The 21,807-nt window shown below is 35.8% G+C and overlaps 1 protein-coding gene across 1 annotated transcript in view; it reads left to right on the plus strand.

Annotated features, from left to right (window-relative positions):
- The first annotated feature begins 233 nt into the window (after nucleotides 1–233).
- Nucleotides 234–21,807, plus strand: part of Wasl (WASP like actin nucleation promoting factor) — a 70,780-nt gene continuing 49,206 nt past the window's right edge. Inside the window, exon 1 of the mRNA XM_003475156.4 lies at nucleotides 234–620. Coding sequence (XP_003475204.1) covers nucleotides 507–620 — 114 coding nt within the window. The 5' untranslated portion in view covers nucleotides 234–506. The remainder of the gene's footprint in view (nucleotides 621–21,807) is intronic.

Consider the following 21,807-nt stretch of genomic DNA (forward strand, 5'->3'; position numbering starts at 1 on the left):
GACGGCTGCAGCTCAGAGCCATCGCAGCCCCAAGACAACCCCGGCAGCCGGGCCTGGCCGGAAGGGGCGGAGCCTTGGCCGGCGCGGCGAGGCCACCGCAGATGGAGGGGGAATCCTCGCGGGGCCGGGCCGCGGCAGCGCGTTTCCGGCGCGCTCCCCCGCATCCTGCGGCCTGTGGTCTCGTCCGCCCCCGCTGCCATGTTGGATTGTGCGGCCGCCGCCGCCGCCGCCGCCGGAGGATTGGAGGAGGAGTTGGGAGTTTAGTGCAGTCGCCGGAGTGAGAGGACAAGGACCATCCGGTGCTAGCCTCGCCGGGCGGGAGCTGGGAGCTTCCTTTTAGGAGTGCGGTCCGCTCCTCTTTCCCTTGTCCTTCTCCCGCGTCGGAGGTGCTGCGAGATGCTGCGTCTCTGACTCCCTCCTCCCGCCCCTGTCACCGCGAGGGGAACGGGCGCTGGCCCACTCGCCCGAGGACACGGCCCTGGACTCCCAGCCCCGCCGGCGAAGCCATGAGCTCTGGCCAGCAGCCACCGCCTCCACGGAGGGTCACCAACGTGGGGTCCCTGCTGCTCACCCCGCAGGAGAATGAGTCCCTCTTCACCTTCCTCGGCAAGAAATGTGTGGTCAGTGGCCGAGACCCCCGTCGCCACCCCCACGTTATCTCTCGGGCCTGGGCTTGGGGGCCGGGAGTGGGGGTGAGGAAGCAGGCGGGAGCAGTGCGGCAAGGGTCCCGCAGCGGCCAGGCCTCCCGCGAGCCCGCCCGGCCCGGCCCGGCCCGGCCCGGCCCGCCGCGGCGCCCTCGCCCTGCTCCCCGGTGCGGGCCGGGCCGGCCGGACGCCGCCTCCCCCAGCTGCTGGAGAACAAGGGAGTGTCACCTCCGCAGGCCTGCCCTGGAGCCCGGCCTGGCGTGGCCCTGGTCCGCGCCCTTGCTGCTGCTCAAACTTTACTCTCAGCCCACAAGGGGATTCTCTGCTTGCTAGAGCCAACTAATCTCAAACAGACCCTTGCGCTGGACCTCGCTTAGCTGCCTGCTATTTGAAGGCACCTTCCTTAACAATGCCAGAGGATTGTGTGGGTAGATCGGGGAAGGAAACAGTTCGGGTTTTTAATCTCCCCTTCAGGATTCCAGGAGGGAATGAAGCGAGCTCCTGGGCATTTTTCGGATCAGAGCGAGTGCAGGAAATACTAATGCCTCCCCATTGCAGAGAAAGAAGGTTCATTTCTCCAACAGTCACTCCTAGGCCTGGGGTTTTTGGGTTTTTTTTTTTTTTTTTTTTTTTCCTTTCCTCCTTTTGGCATTGGTGGAAGGAAGTATTTCTCTCCCCGCAGCCATACTCGAGAAAATCGCGATCTCCAGTAGTTGGTAGCCTTTGGGACCTAGAATGATTGTTAGATTGTTTCTGTGCGTCCAGTTCCTACCCTGGTTGGTCGGTTGGAAGCAAGCAATTCTGTGGGAAGGGGAATGTGTCTTGTTGACGGAAGCATTCATTACATTGGCTGCTAGCATCTCTGGGGGTGGGGAGCTTCTGCTCCTTGGTGTAGGCCTTGTTCTTACTGAGGTGACAGGGTTGAACTGTAGTTTGCTAAAATGCTGGCTAGTTCTCTTTCTCTCCACTTGCTTGCTAGCACTTGCAGAGTATGTGCCACTGGAACCTAGGGAAGTTTCAACAGAGCAGTGCCATTTTATAACCTTCCATAGTAGAGATGTCCAGTCTGATTGCACTTGCTTAAGAAGTTAAGATTAGCCGATTTCTGGAAAGTTACCAGATTGTTAACTTAATATTAGAGTCTACTCTTTATATGTCTTCTGCTACCCAGTTCTCATGGAATTGTTCCATTCGATGTAAAAGTTTTTTAATGTAAAAATCCAGACCTTCAGAAACACTAGGTTTATGGATAAGTAGGAAATGAGAAGTTTAGGATACAACTTCAAGGCGACCAAAACGTTGCCTGCTGTATCTTAATATTTAAAACCAAGGAGAAAACAACCAGTGAGCTTAAGTCTCACTGGAAATTTAGTAATGTAACTGAGCTAGAAAGCCAGGACTCCTGATGCCTAGTCCTTTGTACTTTCCTGTACATCACATTGTTTCAAAAGGAGTTTTTTCTTGTTTATTTTTAAACATGGTGGTAAGGGAATAACCACTTTTCATCAAAAACTAATACATTAAAATGTAATATTCTTAAGGTGCTAACTTTGCATATTTTTCAATATAAAATCTCCACCACTTAGAATGTTACCTGCAAATGGAAAGACGTCAGCTTTGCTACCTTACAACTTTTGCTATGTAATCTGTATCAAAAAGGAAGTAGTTGTACTATGTTTTACATACCAGGCACATTAACTAGGCAAGATGAACATTACTTTTATACACAAATATACTAATTGCTCTGTGTTTATTAATAACGTTTACTGGTAGCTTCAAAAAATGACAGATGCTGAAGACTATTGTGATAGAGAAGGATAGTATTGCTCACAAGTTATCGTTAATGGGATTGCTGAACAAACAGGCTATAAGTATTCAGTACTCAATTTATGTCGTCTATTATTAATCAATTCTACCTTTTGAATTTCATTCATTTAAAACCACAGTTATAGTTGTCAGCTCTTGTGGTATAAAATTGTGAAGATCAAAATTTGAAGTCCCCAACCCGATAATGGGTTAACATAAGGTGATTTGTTTAGAATAATCTTTTCTCCCTTTTTTGACTATGCAGATTGTTTTGATAGTATTAAAAACTACCAACTTATACTGTCTCATAAATCTAGCAATAAAGTTGCAAGTCAGACTAAATGTGTTAGGCAAGAAATATAGTCAGAGCTCTCTAAGAATTCAAGAAATGAAACAAGTTACAGTACCAGCTCTGGTGGAGCAATCTTTCCTCTTTCATTCAACAAACATATTGAGTAAGAGGTTGAAAATCAGGGTTGATGCCTGGCCTGGAGGAGCATGGTATGGCTAAAAAGGGAAACAAACCTGTAAACTCATGAGTAAGTCAATACTTAAGAGTGACATGTCAGAGGATATTATGTCACCATAGAAAACATAATAGCTTTGTAGTCAGCAAATGTGAGCTCAAGTTCAAACTCAGGGTCATTTTGGATAACCTGTCAGTTTTCTGATACATAAAATAGTGATGCCATCTCATGGAGTGGTAGAGTTGGTTTTTGCATCTGTAAAGTATATATATTATCTCATAGAGTGCTTGTGTAAGTAGAAAGATTGCATGTAAATATATTAAAACTTTCATAGTATAGAGGACTGTGAGAGAGTTGCTGAACAAAAGGTTTTTAGAAGGATTAGGGCTTTTTTTCTAAATTTTTTAGTTTTTATTGTAAGATGAATGGGTACTAGTTTGCTGGGCAGTATGTAACAGTGTACTGATTTGGAGCAGGGAGTTTCTCCTGGGGTTCTCAGACTTAGGTATGCATTGGAATCACTATGAGGTTATTAGGAAATACGTATGACTAGTTTCAGTTCCTAGATAATATACAAATTCACTTGAGTCCAAGATAGAGCTTGGCATTTCTATTCTTAGCTGGCTTTTCTAAATATTTTTATGTATGTCACAGTTTGAGAACTGAAAGTCCTCTGTTTTCGTACAAATAATCCTGGAAATGACACTTAAGAAACATTGGATGTTGTATTGGAAAAGAAACAATGAAAATAATAGATTTTCCTTAAATATTTGGTCTGTATTTTGTGAGCTAACATTAAATTAAAACAAGTTAAGATATATCAGGGTGCATTTTACCACTGTAAATGCAATATAAATTGAGGAAGTATTGCAGTACTTAGTGGAAAACCACAGATCAGATTTGACTGTTAGATGTGCAGGGGGAAAGGTGGAAGTAATACAAAAGTTGGACTGAGGTTTGAGAATGGAGATAAAGATCAGATAGTTATTTATAGAAATCCACATGAAATATGATGAAAACCTGAATTTAAGTACTTAGTATGACAGTTCAAGAACAGTTAAAAAGACTTCCTGCAGAAGTTCGTCTCACTTAGATACGAAGGGTGAAGAAAGGGAGTGCGATAGAACCAGGCATTATAAACGCTGGCAGAACATGTAGGGTGAGGCATTCGTGTCTCCTTAACTGCAAATACACATGGATGTTAATGAGACTGTATTGGTAATTAAATTCATGGAGGAGATGAATTTTCAGTACATCTGTTTTGCTATAGCCTTTAAAACAGAATTTGTGGAAATTGAGGTTTTCATTTAATGTTATGTAATAGATAAACATATGTTAGGAATTTTTACTTGAATAGTTCCCATGCCATTCATTATCTGATAGTGTTTTCTTATATTAGAAAGATAAATTTAAAAGGTTTATTAACAAGATTCCTAGATCTTTTTTTTGTAGTTAATTTTGTTGAATTTCATTTAGTGTGGTGTTTACTTTCTGTAGAGAGTATGTGCTGTTTTGCCACGTGGCACTTAATAGATGCAGTCCTGAATAAGTGAAAACTAAGGAGTAAAGAACACCTTTAGCCTGCAGCATTCATCTCTGGTCTGAGTAGATAGGACTTAGATAGTACTTGAATAGATAAGTGATTATCACCTTTCCCGGCCATACTCACCTACTTTGTTTTTTTAAGATTTAGTAATTAAGGAACCGGGTTTTTTTTTTTTTTTTATTAATTAGCTTTAACTTTTATTTCTTTTAATTCCTCAACACTTGTTTTAAGTTGCTCCCCCTCCCCCCCCCCCCCCCCCCCGCTGTCACTCTGTGTACCAGTGATGGCAAACCTTTCAGAGCTTTTAACAGTACAGACAGACTGCACACATGCTCTAGATTTGCCACCACTGCAGTATATGCAGTTCTGGGAGAAGGCCCTTAGTGTCTGTAGTTCTCTGTGGCTTTTGTAACATCTACCACAGATAGTGAATATTTACTGATTGAATAATTTTAATTGTTCACATGTTTATTCCTTAGGCGCCTGATCATCATTTCTAATATTTATCATTTCTAATAGCTTAATCAAGTTGCTAAAAACCTTCAAGGAATCTTTGGTTTTATGGCAGACTGAATTAAGACACTTACTGGTGGGAAGTTAGGGTTGTGAGTGTATTTCACTTTGAGTAGTTTGGGAGGGAAAAAAAATATTAAATTTTGCTGGAATTGCGTACCCTTTTTTAGTCTTGAGTAAAAAGATGAGCACAGTAGTACGTGTAATTAAAGGTGGACTATAAGCATAGGAAAAAATAAGTAATAAGAACTGTGGGAGTAATAAAACCCAAAATGTGTAATTGTCATTGTAAAAAAGAGAGGAAAAGAAAGTGCTCTAAAGGATAAAACTGCATGTATATTTAAGCGTATAAGATAGATAACAATATTACTGAGTTTTTGTTGGATCATTGAACAGAACTGTTTGCAGTCTCACTGTTTGAATGTCCACTTTATATGCTTTAATTTTATAACTTGAAGAACTATTTCTAAGATGACAATATGTAATCTATTAACTAGTGATTTCCTACTGTTTATTTTTTTTGAAATTCTGTATAACTTGTACCCTTTCTCTTGTACCCTTTCTCTGTTTTTTTTTCTTTTTCTCCGTAAATAAAAATGTAAAAAAAAAAAGCATAGGAAAAGGTGCAGAAGAATCCAACAATTCTAGATTATGAAGCCTATTTCTGATTGTTCTTAATGCAGACTTTTATTTTTTCTTTTGGTACTGGGGATCAGACTCATGCCTCATGCTTGCCAGGCAGGCACTTATGCCGCTGAGTTGTATTGTTAGCCTCAACACAGGCATATTTCTCAACTGTTGTGACCTTTAGTGTGTAAACTTCTGAAATGGGCTTAGTCAGGGATTTCAAATAACAATGTAAAACATTTAAGAGTGCCTAACAGATGTAAAGTACTCTGGGAATTTTGAGAAGCATATAAAAATTGTTGTTCTATTTAGTCTTAGATATCTTATTTTTTGGCAGGGATATTTTAGAAGAAATTTGAACTCTTTGTCATATTTACTTCAAGTTAGGTAAATCAGTTGCAGTACTTTTATTTAAAGTCAGTTAAATGTAGAAGCTAAGAGCAGGTTGAAAAGGCCCTGAGTCCTCTTACCTTCCTACTTCCACAACTTCTGTCACTCTTTGGCCACCTGTTTTTCTTCCTGTGGAGAACATTGTAAAGGATTTTATTTAAAAAAAAAAAAAAATCCAACTTTTAAAAGTTGTCTTTCAGTGTAAAAAATGTTATGTTTGAATAATGTATTATCAATCTAGAAATAAAACGAAGTCTCTTGTTAGAAATAAGGTTTGACTAGGAGACATTCAAAATTCCTTGCATTGCTTAAAACCTTAGCCTGCTTAAGTCAGAGAGCTGAAGTACTGAGGAGCGATGTTCTACTTGTAGGTCTAGTGAGCAACTTCTGTGACATCCATCAGTGTTTTAGTGTTTTGATTCATGATTTTTAAAAGTCTGTATAAAAACTAGTAAGAATAAGTTTTCAAGTGAAACATGCATATAGTACTCTCATTTGTTTTTTTAATAAATGATTTTGCTGAAAGTATGATGGCAACTTGAATAGAAAATGGAAATTTTGAAACAGCAAGTAGGACTGAGTTTTGTTACATGATTTTATCTAAGCGTAGTTATAGTTTTGATCCCAGGGTTTGTTTTTTTGTTTGTTTGCTTTGTTTTTTGATCCCAGGATTATTAATGCAAGCCCCTTTTATTGTAAAGATTTTGGAAACAAAACAAGTGCATATGTTCTTGTTCACAGTAATACTGTATACATTGTTGACTATAAATAGACATTTTTTTTGGTTGATAAACAATTAGAAGTTTGATATATTTAATTACATTCATAAATAAGTTTAACAAAAATATAACCCTATTTTGTTTTATTTTATTTTTGGTACCGGGGTTTTAACTCATGACCTTGCACTTGCCAGGCAGGTGCTTATGCCGCTGAGCTAAATCCTGGCTCTATTATTTTTTACATCTCATATCAGTATTGTCTGAAGTTGTAGAGGTTTATGCAGCTGTAATAGCAATATAATAGTTTTAAAAATATCAGTTTCACTTTGTAGTTATTGTGTTATAGTAAATTGTGATTTCTTCTACAGTAAGAGAAAATAATTGGCTGTGGAGTAATACTGAAGAGTTAAATCTACAAAAATCTTCTTTGGAAAACAGAATTAAATGAAAGATATTTTAATTACCATGGCTATTTATTTCAATTCAGTATCCTTGGCTCCTGTGTTCCTTTGCCTTAGTGAAGTGACTTTTTTAAACTTATTTTTAAGTTGACATGAAGATATACTATAGAAATCTCTCTCTGTAAAAGAAATGCTTGTTAAATACCTGCTAGATTGAAACAAACTATATTATAAATACTATACTATAAAAGATATATAGGAATATAAGATGTACTTAATAATGATACAAGGAAATTGAAATTATCACAGTAACTTTAGAACAGTGAAATGTTTTTCCAAATTTTATTACAAAGTTAAACTTTTAATCTTATATTTGAAAAGGCTTAATCTTTTGAGATGAAATTGTTTATCATTCCTATAGTTCAAAATTAAAAGTAAATAAAATGTTACCTCGAGTATGGTGAACTATTATTGATGTTATAAAAAATATCAGCGGTTACCTACATGCATATGAAATTTTCATATTACTAAAGAAGTGGGTTGATTTGTGTGTAATCCATAAAGCTAGTTGGAAACCCAAATGATTCCCTTCATCAGTGAAATACCAAGTATTGAATATTGCTGAGAACATGGCACCTTCCCAGTATCATGGGGCACAAAAAAGTGGTAAGGAAGGCGCAGTCGTACTCTTTAATCATTTACTGTATGGTTGGGAAAGGCTGAAATTATTATAAAAGATATATATCATAAACCAATATATATACTATAAGCCAGGTTTGAATAATAGGGGAGATAGAATACTATTGTGAGATTTGCTGCAATCATTGTGAGACTTAAATATGAGGACCCTAAAGTTTATAAACTTTATGCCAGGAGCAAGGAAGCAGCTCAGTTCAGGGATAAAAAGAAATGAGGAAAAGTTTGAAGTAGTGAATGTGTATGGAGTTTTTGGATATTCTAAAACGTCTGGCTTGGCTACAGTTGAGAATGTTATTTGCATGGGGAAATAGTGGACCATATTTGCAAGGTTTGAGGCCAGGTTGAAGCCAGGTTTTAGAAAGTTCTAAATGTCAGTCTTTATTGTTGAGCTTTGTTCCATAAGTAATAGAGGGCACTAAGATTTTGTTCAAGAAATGTCAACATAGTAGGAACTGGAAAAATTGAAAATTATTATTCATAGTAGAAGAAATTGAATAATGCTTTGAAGTTTACTAAACACTTTTTATCCATCCTCTTAGCATACCTGGTCTGGCTAACCCTGACCCTCACCTGAGGGTTATAGCAGCATCTGGAACAAAAGTAATGAGTAGAAGTTCCTATGTGTGAATGGCAGGTACTGCTAATCACTTTCAGCAGTTTTTCCGAGTGACTCCAGATACAGCTTCTGAATACACTGCATATAGCTAGAGGTAGCCACAACTAGTTGTCCAAGTTTACAAAAAGTAAAATCTAATTGCTGGTCCAACGCCCAATACTAGAAACATGGTAAAGCAAAAAATGACAGTATTCAGTTGGCTGTGTATATTCTGTGTGACAACAGAACCTCCAAATGGAAATGGCCAAATACTAAGAATTACAGGAATATTTTATACAGTACTAATTATTGAAGCATTGGAAGTGGAATAAGATCCGTCAGTATGTCATGATCAGGACAACAGAGAGTCTAGCCCAGTGGTAGCAGACCTATGGCATGTGCTGCAGCAGGCTGTTTGTATCTTTTAAAACTTTTTAAAAAACTGCTTTACAGCCTATTGATTTGGCCAGCATTGGAGGAGTGTGGGCTTCAGTAAGATGATAAAAGGGCAGAGCTGTTCTTTTTTTTTATACTTTTGGGTTTTTTGAGGCAATGTCTCACTATATGGATTAGGCTGTCTTTGAACTCACTCTAGCCCAGGCTAGCTGGAGTTCACAGTGATCCTCCTGCCTCAGCCTCCCATATACCAGGGTTACAGGTATGCACCACTCTACCTGGTTTTATTTATTATATATTACTGAGAGATGTTCTTTTTAGTTTACCAGAAAGATGATTTCATACGTAATTTTCTACAATTTTTTTTCATTTTTGTTAATATATTTCTAGTAAGTTTCCATGTCTATTGATATCTGTTGCTTCCTTTTTACTGTTACATTGTATTTTATGTTTCTATAATATGTGACATTTTAATAGTGGGTGTAATAGTTTCCTAGAGTTGCTGTATCAAACAAGATTAACTAAAACAACACAGATTTATTCTCTGATGGTTTTGTAGGCTAGATAGCCAAAACTCTCAACATTTTGGCAAGTTTTGATTTGGAGGAACTGAAAGAGACTATCTCATACCCCTCTCCTAATCTTCTGCAGTTGATAGCAATCCTTGAGGTTCCTTGACTTTTGGTTTCTTCTGGTCTTTGGGTATGTTATTACTGATGGTATGACAACACCAGTCAAACTGGATTAGAGTCAGCTCTAATGACCTCATTTAGACTTAACTACGTATCTACAGACCATCTTCAAGTCAGGTCACATTTACAACTATGGGGTTACTACTTTAACATACCTTTTTGGAGTACACAAATCAGTTTATATCAGTGACTTTGACTTTCCAGGTTTACACTTTCATAAGCACAATGATATATATTTCCTTTCCAAGTATTTCTATAGAATAAGTTCTAAGAAAAAATCAGAAACTACAAGCATCAAAAATATTAATAGGTGCTACCTAATTATCTTCTAAAACAGTTGTTACTAAAAACAGTAACATTAAAAATCTTGCTTTTGACAGCCAAAAACAATTGGTGGAATAAAGTTGTGGAAGGATACAACTTTAATGTTTATTATGAATTGCCAATTCTTGTGTTCTTTCCTCTTGGTTGTTTTTTTTTTTTTTTTTTTTGCAATTTGCAGCAATTCTGTTGTTAGAGATGATAATTTATATTGTAGTGGTTTTTTTTTTTTTTTAGTACTGGGGATCAAACTCACTGCTGCGTGCTTGCAAGGCAGGTGCTTATGCTTCTGTGCTAAACTCCTGGCCCTAACAAATGTATTTTGATATTTTGAGTGATTATGTGGGTTTTAAATTTGTATTATTAGTAAACATAATTTTTCAGTTGTATCAGTTTTATGCAATGCTTTTCTAGTTATATTTGTCTACATCTTTCTAGCCATTTATGATTTTATTTTTGAACATGTAGTGTTTAATCTTTGTTGAAATGACATTGGAAAACAAATGGAGTAGAAATTCAGCTTTATATTTTTATAAATGCTGTTTAGGTGTACTGACACCATTTATTGGGCATTTTTTTTTCTCTTACCTATTTGAAATGCTACCTTTAAGACAGAATAAGTTACCAGATACACTTAGATCTGTTTTTGAATACTCTTCTGTTTCTTTAATTTGTCTATTTCTTGACCAGTACACAAAATTTCAGTGTGGCTTTATAACTATCATACAATTTGATCATTATCTTTTAGTATTTTCTTGTTAATACATAAGGAATAATATTCTAGGCAGTTTATATGAAGACTATATATATATGTGTGTGTGTGTGTGTGTGTATATATATACCACATACTTTAAAAAAAAACTTTTGTTATGGAATCTTACAAACATGTACAAAGTAGAGTTACCTGTAGGTATCTGTAAACCTGTATACGTTCCTTCCTGTGTTTTAAAGTAAATCCTTGGCATCATTTGTCCCTTCTCCTATCAGTCTGACTAGAGGTTAATTAATTTTATTGGTCTTATAGAAAAACCAGATTTTAGTTTCATTGATTTGTATTATTTTTCTCTTTTCTATTGATTTCTACTTTGCCCTTGATTCCTCTTGCTTATGGTTTTAATTCACTTTTCTTAGTTTTTTTAAGGTGATAACTCTTGAGATAAATGATTAGAGACCTTGTTTCTCTGAGGTATTTAGTACCTTCCCTCCTAAATTCTGCATTAGTGGCATCTCATTTATTGCACATTTTTATGTCAAGTTAATAATGTTCAGTTTTTTAAATATATGGATTTTCTCTGTACATGTTCATTGAGAGAGGGATGCTGAAGTCTTTGTAATTTCAGTGATTTCTCCTTCTAGTTTATCAGTTGTTTCAAGTATTGTAAATTTCTTTGTTAGCTTTATAAATGTCTACAGTTGTTATGTCCTATTAACCAATTGATTCTTTTGTCATTATTATTGTGGTTTAAATCTAAAATGTCTTCTAAAATTCTCATAAATTCTGAGATGGCGCTTCAGGAGTGTAACCAGATCTTGAGGTCCTATACTCATAAGTGAATTGATCTACTGAGTGTTTGTTAACCAGATGCTCAGTTGGGAGGTGGGCCTTTGTTAGAGGAGATGGATCACTGGAAGGATATATTTTCCCTAGCTCTGCTCTGCTTCCTGACTCACTAGTGAAGCAGCTTTCCTCTGCTCTGTCTTCTACCTTAGAGGCAACTGACCATAAAATAGCAGTGAGTCAAAATAAGCCTTGCAGGTGTCAGTCATTTTTTCCCCAAGGATGGGAAAGGGAATAGTACAGAAAGTTGGTACTTGGAGTGGGACCATTGTTGTGACTGTAACTACCTGACCATGGGATTCAGAAGATTTTGGGATTTGTTCATGGGAGGAGTTTGGAAAAAGTTTGGAGTTGTCAGCTGGTGAAGCCCTGCATGGCTGTAAGCAGGGCATGGTTGGTGATTTTGGTGGGAATTCCAGAAACCAGAGTGCTCTTATGAATGTGAGCTGGAAAGGCCAAGTTCATGAGGTTTCAGATGGGAATGAGAGTTCTGTTGGATTCTGAGTTAAAGGTGATGCATATTGCATTCTAGCAAGGAATTTATCAATACATTGCCCATGCCCTAAGACTTTGTAAGAGGCTGAATTTAAAGGTGGCAGACTAATTGATCTGATGGAGATTTCAGGGCATCCCATTGTTTAGGTTTTGGCATGGGTACTGTTGGCTGCTTTTAGCCAGATCTACAGTGAGAATCAGGAGTTGAGCAATTAAAAAACTTGCAGCCCTGTCAGAAAAGAAGAGTCAGGTACAATTGGAACTCAGGATAAGAGTTGCTAAAAAGATAACCATTAAAAAGCCATCTGCTTTGCATCAAGGCAATAGCAATGATGGTTTGAAGGAATTTCAGGAATTGGTTAATCCCTATCCTTTGTAGGCTCAGGAGTTTAAAAAGTCTTTGAAAGATTTTGCTTTGATAAAAAAAGCCTGAGGGCACCTTTTCCTTTCAGGGCCTTCTAGGAAGTATTTCCTGAGTGTAGCCATCAGAGGCTGCTGCAGCCATAGTCCAAGAGGACCAGGTTACTGCTGTACTATATGGCAAACCTTGCATAGTCCAAGTGGTGCTAGTTGTATAGGCATGCAGAATGTAAGAAGTTTGAGGTCGTGGAATCTTCCACCCAGATTTCAAAGGAAAGTGTCCTAGTAACTTTTCCTGTTCCTGAGACAAAATACCCAACATTAAAAGTTAAAGGAGAAAAGATAATTTAGCTCACAGTTCATAGAGGTTTTCAGTTCACATTAGCTGGCTTCATGGCAGAAGGGTTTCGTGAGCAGGCAAGCAGAAGGCAGAAAGTGGTAAGAGACAAACAACCAGCAATGACCCTCTTTCTGTTTCTTGTATCTTACTCCTTTAGGCAGGTAGTACTCATACCCAGGATGAGGTACCCTTCTACCTAGAACTGTACCAAACCAATAATTTAGTAGTCACACACGTTTACTCTAGTATCACGTACTCCAGATCAAGCCACCTCTGAAAACACATACTAGTGACCACATGAGGCCTTTGGAGGACACCTGGACATAAATCTTAACAGAAAGCAACAAACAGAGTGATCAAGGAAGGAGGAGGGATATATACCATTCCAGGCAACACCCATAATGACCCACCTGGTCCCATCATACTTCACCTCCCAGCATCACACCCATCTATAAACGTATCAGTGGACTAACCTAGTGTCACACACCCATGATCCGATTGCACACCAAAAGCTTTACCCACGAATACATGAGGATGTGGAGGGACATCTAGATAGAGTCTCTTTTCTAGAAGAGTCTAGAAACAGTTTTCTCAGTTCATTCTTCCTCTTTTCTTTGGATTACCTTAATATTTTGTTTTAACGTCCTCTTTTATTAGTTTTAACTTTTTTTTAACTTGGTGTTTATAATACATACCTTTAACAATACACACTACTACTTTCAAGAGACATTTTATCACTTCACATTGAGGATAGTAATTTAACAATAGCAATAATTCCATTTCTCCTCTCCAAGCTGTTATATGGTTGCCATATAATTTACTTCCACATATGTTATACACTCTACAATATATTTTTATTGCTTTTGCCCTAAAGATGGAATTATCTTGTAGAGATATTTAAATAGTAAGAAAAAATAACTTCATGTATTCAGTAATCATTTCTGGTATCTTTTATCTTTTTGTCTTTGTAGATTAAGATTTCTCTGTGGTATTGTTTTCCTTCAGTTACAAGTATAATTGTTTTCTTCCTTTTTTTTCTCTCCCTGCCTCCCTTTTTCCTCTCTTCCATCTGTGTAAGTACAGGTATTCGCGTGATAAATTCGGATATATCTGAAAAAAAAATCTGTATTTTGCCCTGAATCTTGAAAAATATTTTTGTTGCATATAGAATACTAGATTGAAAGTTTTGGTTTTTTCTGTATTTTAAAAATGTTGCTCTGGTATCTTCTGGGTTGCATTATTTCTTACAGGAAATCTGTTATTTTTTTCTGTAATGTCTTTACATAATGTATCTTTTTTTCCTGGGCTTTTCAGACTTTTCTCTTTATTACACATTTTAGGCACCTGATCATAGTATGCTGGTATAGTTTTCTTACTGTTTCTTTTGCTAGAGTTTTTTGAGTTTCTGTTTAAATGAAACTTGGAAAATTTTCAGATCTTACTTTGTTTCAAATATCCAGCTCTCACCCCACCCTTCTGGACTTTAGTTACACATGTATTACTCTGCTGAAAGTTGTCCCATACATTATTACATCTGGTTTTTGGTTTTGTTTTGTTGTTGTGAAAAGGTCTTACTGTATTCTCTAGGTCCACCTCAAACTCATAGTCCCTCTGAGAATTACTGGAATAATAGGTGTGTATCAATATTCCTCAGCTCAGTTTATCTTTAAATTCACAAGTATTTTTGTCTGCAGTGTCTGATATGCTGTCATACACTGTGTTTTCCATTTTAGACTTTTTGTTTGCTTGTTTCTAGAAGTTTAATTTGGTTGTTATAGACTCTTTCACTGCAATATGTTCAATCTTTACTGTGGCTTCTGTAACAGTGGGAAGAAGGTATAATTGTTGCAATGTCTTTGTCTATTAGTTTTTCTTGATTTATTTTTGTCTTCACTGTGGTTCCTGTTTTTTGTTTGTTTGTTTCTTAATCTATTATTGAAGGGCAAATTGTAAAATTTATTTTGACTGTTTTAACCTGTCTTGAATATTTAGTAGTAGGGGATTTTTATGTCCCATCCAATCTTTGCTATAATTACTATTACTGTATGTTACTAGCACCCTGTAGCCTCCTCTTTTTTTTAAACAGTAATAGCTCATTAATCTGAAGATACTGATTCTTTTACCTGTCCTGGCAGAATACTTGCATTTTGTATTTATGTAGTTCTTTTGCTCTTCGTTGCTGGTATTCCTCAGTTGTCTTACTATTAGTTATTAGCCCATATTTAAGCTTGAAGGACTGCTTAAGTCATAGAGGTAGCTGGCTTGTATTTTTGTTTATTAGAAGACCAAAAGAGCAGTTTTAGGCTAATAGAAAAATTATAAGATAGTACAGAGTTCCCATATGTTTCCTATCCTTTGCCTTCCTCTAGTTTACTCTGTTACTAATATTTTGCATTAGTATGGTAAATTTGTTACAGTTGATAAATTAGTATAATACATTGCTAACTGTTAGTTTACATTAAACTTAACTCTTTGTATTGTACAGATTGATGGATTTTGGTTTTTCCCAAATACATACCATCTATCCACCATTATAGTTGTCATCGAGAGTAATTTAACTGCTTGAAAATACCCTTACTTATCTGTCCCCATTCCTACCAAACCCTGCGGTCCGCTGGTTTTCTAATGTACTCTTTAGTTTTGCCTTATCAAGAATGTCATATGATTGGAGTTGCATAGCATGTTATATAGTGTTTAGAGGTTGACTTGCTATTGCTTGTTGTTTCATATTCTCACAACTTTTGGTGTTGCTAGTGTTTGGATTTTAGCCTATAGTGTTATGTTATATCTTGAATTCATTGCAGTTGTGTAATGTCATTGTGTTGTTGATCTTTTCATATAACTGCTGAAAATCTGTTTATTTTCTTTGGTCAGATATTCATATCTTTTACCCATTTTTAAATTATATCATTTCTCATTGTTGAGCTTTAAGAGTTCTTTTTCTGTTTTAGAAGTAAGTCTTTTATTAAATGTCTTATGTATATATTTTCCTTTGTGACTTGTCTTTTCATTCTTTTTATTAATATCTTTCACAGTATTTTTTTCTACTCATGGTACATGTTTTTGGTGGTGTAAATAAAAAGTCACCACCATCTCAAGGTAGACTAGATTTTTTTTTTTTTTTTTTGTCTTTTTCCTTTTTATCGGTACCGGGGATCAAACCCACGACTGCCTGCTTGCAAGGCAGGGACTTATGCCGCTGAGCTAAATCCCCAGCCCCCAGACTAGATTTTCTTTTATCTTCTCTTCCATAAAGTTTTATAGCTTTGCATTTGACATTTAAATTTTTAATCTATTTTGAGTTATTTCTCTGTAAGATGTAAGGTCAGTATCTTAATTTTTAAAAAATTTTCTTTCATGAGATTCTACAATTTTTCATCATTTATTGAGAAGATTATCTTTTTTCCCCATTTATCTTTTTCACTTATTTACTACATTTGTGTTCATTTATGTACTGTGTAGGCTACGTGGACCACACTACTTCTGGGCTTTGTGTTTTGTTCCCCATTGATCTTTTTGGTCTGCTCTCTTAACAGTATGGCACTCTTTTGATAACTGTTGTTTAATAGTAAATCTTTAAATCAGGTAATGTCAGTCCTTTGACATTGTTCTTGTTTTTTAGCATGGTGTTGACAGTACTAGGTCTTTTTATTTCCTATGTAAACTTTAGAATCAGTTCTTGATATTCTTAAAATAACCAAGGTTTTTGATTGAAGTTCCACCACTGAATCTGTAAATCCTTTTAGAAAAGACTGATACCTTACTGGTGATTTTCCAATTCATGAACATGATATGTCCTTGTATTGTTTATTTTATATCTTTGGTTTCTTTCATTGGAATTTTGTGGCTTTGCAGATCTTGCATATATTTGTTAGATTTATACCTTGGTCCCCACTCCCTCCAGTCTTGTCTGTCTGTCCTCCCTGCCTCCTCCCTCCCTCCCCCTCTCCTTCTCTTCCTTTCCTTCCAAATATAAATGGTATGTTTTAATTTCAAGGTTTAGTTGTTCATTGCTATTACATAGGAAAGCAAGTGACTTTTTATATTAGCCATGTATTTTATAGCGTTACTGTAATAACTTATTAGTTCCTGGAGATTATTTTTTCCTTGATTCTTTGTAGAATTGTGTGTTGGAGGATTTTTTTTCTTTTAGCATAAATATTTCACTATAGTTGTTATTGTTGGCATGATTCCTAATGTGTAGGAATGATTCCCTATGTGTAGTTCTTACCTATTTTCTCCATAAGAGACAGAAACTCCAATATGAATTCTAAGGTTTATTTGAGACACACTGAATGAGTTATTAAAATTTTGAGCCTTTTTGATGTTCCTAATATAATTATGTTTTTCCTATTTCTGAGAAATACTCAGAAAAGTTTAAGAAGCATTTTACAGTATTTTATTAAAATATACACTGATTATAGTCTCATATTAAAAGGAGCCAAAATAGTACTCATACTATGTACCTAATTAGTAACTATTGAATTTGTCAAAAATTTACTATTAAAATACATGGAAATAACATGGATTTTGGTTTTATATTCACATACATACCAGAAGACTCATTTTAGTACTATATCTTACATTTATTTTTGTATTGTTCCATCTATTTCATAAGCAAGACCAACCTTGATTTCTAAAAACAAGAATTTTCCTCAGAATACAGGAAATAATTTGAAGTGATCCAAAAACTTATGTAATAAACAGCTGTGAGACTTTGGAGAAGGTTCTGATAGCAGTCAAGTGACTTATTTTAAGAATAACTTCTCATTTTATTTTATTTTTAAATAACATTTCATTCTCATTAAAAACAACATCTTCAGTATTAAAGATTTAGTCTTGTGCCATCCAGTACTGTAGCTGATAGCACCTAGCAACATCTTGTTACTGAACAGTTACTCAGTTACACAAAATTTATTAAAATTTATTTCATTTGCGTTATTTACTTGTGGGTACTAAAGAATCTTAAGTTTCAAACATACCCTACACACATAGACATTAATGTTTTATGGACATTGTTTCATGTCAGTAAGTATACCATTATCAACAGACATTGTGTATATCCTTAACTATTCCCTAGGGATGGACAGTTTTGTTGCTCCTGCTCCTCCCTCAACAGCGTTGTAGAGAATACACACACACACACACACACACACACACACACACACACACACACGGAGTCGCATTCCATTTGTCTTCACTAAATTACCCTCCACCATTTAGTTCGATTTAGTTCAGATGATCTTGGGCCTTGCTCATGCTAGGCAAGTACACTACTGTTTAACTTCCCCAGATTTGGCTTACTTTTTAAAATGATAATTTCCAAGAAGTTGGTTTGTTTAGCTAAAAAAAAGTAAGCATTTTTTAAATTTGACTTTTGCCTTACCAAATTGCATTTTTAAACACTTTTGTGCCACTTATAATGATAATCTGATATATTCATTGTAATTCTTAAAAGTGCCCACATCTCATGTAACATCAAATAACAGTATTTTTAAAAAATTTAATTCCATTAAAATGTTCATAGTATCTTTCAGTCTATTTGGCCTTCACTGTGTAGTTTTACTTTGAACTTATTATGTAGCCCAGGCTTGCCTTAAACTCCCATGGCCCTCCTACCTCAGCCTCCTAGGTGCTAAGATTATAGGGATGTACCACCACAGCAGGCTTAAATGTTCAAAATTATAAAGTATGACTTTGCTGAATATTGAGCGTGATTTTTGAGGTATTGTTAGAGATACCTCACTTTTCAAATGTAAGTAAATGAACAAGATTTATATAGCAGTGTGCTTTATTAAGTGTGTCTTTTCAATTGAGATAGTATTTCTAAATAAAGGAAGTAGAAAGTTTTCATTAATATTTATTGTTAATAGGGACTTTCTCCTTTATTTAGTAACTTTGAAACAATACTGGGTCAAATATATATCATTAGTGTTTGGTGCTTTAACACTTTTCACTATTAAATGTTCTTAGTACTATGCCATAGTTAGAGTGAGTTTTCTCCTAAGGAACTTTATGGTTCTGACTTTTTTATATTTAGGCTTACGATTCATATCTGATTTATTTCATACACAGTGAAGAGTGATATATAAAATGATCATGTAATTTTTTAACCATATTTTTTCTATAATTGCCCATTTGAGATAGAGCACTCTTTGTTAGACATTTTATCGTTGAATTAACTTGGACCCTTTTTTATAAACTAGTTGACCATATAGGTTTGAATGTACTTCTTGATTCTGACTTGCATCATTAAATTTTTCTCCTTTTCCAGTATAATACTGATTTGTAGTATAAATTATTCTGAATCTTAAAATCAGGTATGATGAGTCTCTTTTTAAGATTGTTTTAGCCACTGTATGCCCTTTATATTTCCATATATGTTTTAAAGTAAAATTTTCAAACTCCATTTCCAAAATGTATTAGGATTTTGTAGACCTATTGATCGTTTTTGGGGAAATGCATACTTTTACAGTGTATTAGCTTTTTATTGCTGTCACTGAAATGCTTGGCTCTCAAAATTTACAAGGAGGTGAGGAGAAATGTATCTGACTCATGTTTTCAAAGGTTGCAGTCCATGACTCCAGGTTAGAAACATCATGGCGATTCTTTTTTTCTTCTCTTACTGTGATGAATTGAGTTCATTTAAAAAATGTTAAGCTAAGCTTCTATTCTTGAGTTAAACTCCCTTGGTCACAATTTTTTTATGGATTTCTAAATCTGATTTGTAAATATTTTTTATTTTTGCATACATATTCATGAGGACCATTTTGTTTTCTTGTGATATCTTTTGTTTTGTTCTCCTGGCTTTACAAACAAGGTTAATGCTAACTTTGGCACACTTGCAATCTCAGCACTGTGGGAGGCTGAAGCACGAAGTTTGCAAATTCAAGCCCATCCTCCTTAATTTAGCAACTTTGGCAGACCTGATCTCTAAGTAAGCATAATAAAAAAGCATTGAGTGTGTAATTCCATGTGAAGGGCCTGGCTTAAACCCCTGTACTGACTGACTGGCTGGCTGATTTATTTATTTATTTATTTCAGATCTCCAGATAATACGTAATTGTGAAATTATATGTTTCAGACACCTGATTTTGTTTCTAGTGGTCAAAATTACCTGTCAGGAATTCATACAGACTTAATGTTCAGTAGGAAGTTTTAGGTTAGGAAAGGAATTGAAATTTCTCTTCCTCATTGAAAACCTAGTGGGACATTTGTTTCAAGTATTTTCTGCAGAGATGGAGCAGTGCTTGACACAGTAGTATCTACAGCAAGGCCACTTTGAGTTTACTGTTCCATCAGCTGTTTCTTCTGCGAGTAGGTTACTAAATTGTTTTAATGTCCTTATGTATGAAGTTATTTCCTTCTAGGCTTGAAATTTGAGTAAGAAAACATAAGTAAAATTATTAACTGTGTACATGATACAACTTATGATTTATGTCTAGATGCCCCTCCAAAGCCTCACGCATTCATAGCTGGGGCTTCAGGGAGGTAAATGAGTCATGGTGATTGACACTTATCAGTGGATTGGTCCACTGATGTGTTTATAAATAAATGTGATGTTAGAAGGTGAAACCTAATTGGAAGAGGTGTGTCAGTAGGGGCGTGATCTGGAATGATATATCTCATTCCTTTTTTCTTTGATCTCTTTCTGCTCTTTGCCACCAGGCTATGAGCTGTTTCTCCTCTGTAAGACTCTTCTGTCTTGATATCCTGCCTTCTACTTGGCCAACTGTGGACTGAAAACTCTACAAACTGAGCTGAAACTCTTGTCCTTTAAATTGTGGATGCTGGATGTTGTGTCTCAGCAATGGGAAAGTAACCAAGTCACTACTCTTCATTTCTAAATTGTTGAAAATTATTATCTTTTATTTTTGGTTTTATTGAAGAAAAAGGCATATTTCAAGAAAATGATTAGGTTTTGTTTAGAAACATTATATCAGTGGAAATTAAAATAGAAATTGTTTCAGAGGTGTAAGTTGCATGTAAAATTTCATGTGGTTTGTTATCTTTGTATGTCTGTAGAGTTAGCAGATTATACCCTTTCCTTTAAAGATTAGCACCTTAAATTTAAAAGCTTTCACTTTGTATTTCCTAAGCACAGTAATAATGAGCAAATTTAATATTTATTGGGTAACTAACTGATAAGAACATTGTATTTATATATGGCACGTACACTATAGAAGGGCATAAAGATGAAATACTACTTTTAATGATAATTTGAAAACCTCAGTCATTCAGTTAACTGAACATACTGGCAAGTATTTCCTACTTCTGTACTCATCTGGCCTTGGTGTCCTTTGAAAATTAGTGGAGAAGGGCATTTCTTTTTAAAAATGTGTATTGAGTTTGTTCTGTTCTTTTGGTCCTCAGATTCTTATGTAGCCCTTATGTGTCAGAAACTGATGTGAAAGCAGATTCTTGTAGGTTGTGGCATTCAAAATATTAAGCATGGGCATGCATTAATTTGGTTTAGAATTAATTGAAATCCCAGGATGAAAATTGCTATCATTCTGCTAAAAACAATTTTAATAACATAGATTAACAATCTCTACCCTACTGAAAAATATTTAAGATGGCTTTAATAATGTAGCAGTGATCAGTATAGTTCTAAGAAAGACACCTCATTCAGTTCAGCAAATGACAGAGTGCAAAATGCATATAATTTTAGTAGCTAAGGGTACATAGACCTTATCAGTAGATAAGTATCTATTGAAGACTGGTAATACAATACTGTGAAGCTGACCTCACAGGGGAACTGTAACAAACAAATCATTCAATGGTCTGTGCCTCGTTGAATATGTAAATAAAATGTAGGAACATAGCAAGGTTAAAGTATTTTCTTGAGCAAATAAACTTGAATAGAGTGGGACATATGAAGTATACATGTGTTTAGTAAAGGTGCTTATCCCAGGAGACTGTGTGTCCCTAACATTTACATTATGGGAATGCAAGTCAGGTAGGTGTTACCAAAAGGGCTGTCATATGTAGACGTTAGTAAAAATACAGTTAGCATATAGTACATGTTTATTAATTTGGTGCCTTACTGACCAGACCTGCTTTTTAATGCCATTGTTCAAAATGTTTACGTTCAACTGTAATGAAATACTTTTTAGTTACAACTCATTCCAGATTTGCAGGAAATAAAGGTACAAGGGTTTTTCTCGTTGTTTGATTTTAGAGGTGGGTTCTTACTATTTTACTTGACTGACTTGCTGGAAAGATAAGAAATATTAGT

The sequence above is a fragment of the Cavia porcellus genome, unplaced genomic scaffold (assembly GCF_034190915.1).
Source record: "Cavia porcellus strain 051 isolate PalLab524CR breed Dunkin Hartley unplaced genomic scaffold, mCavPor4.1 scaffold_2, whole genome shotgun sequence".
NCBI classification, from domain to species: Eukaryota; Metazoa; Chordata; class Mammalia; order Rodentia; family Caviidae; genus Cavia; species Cavia porcellus.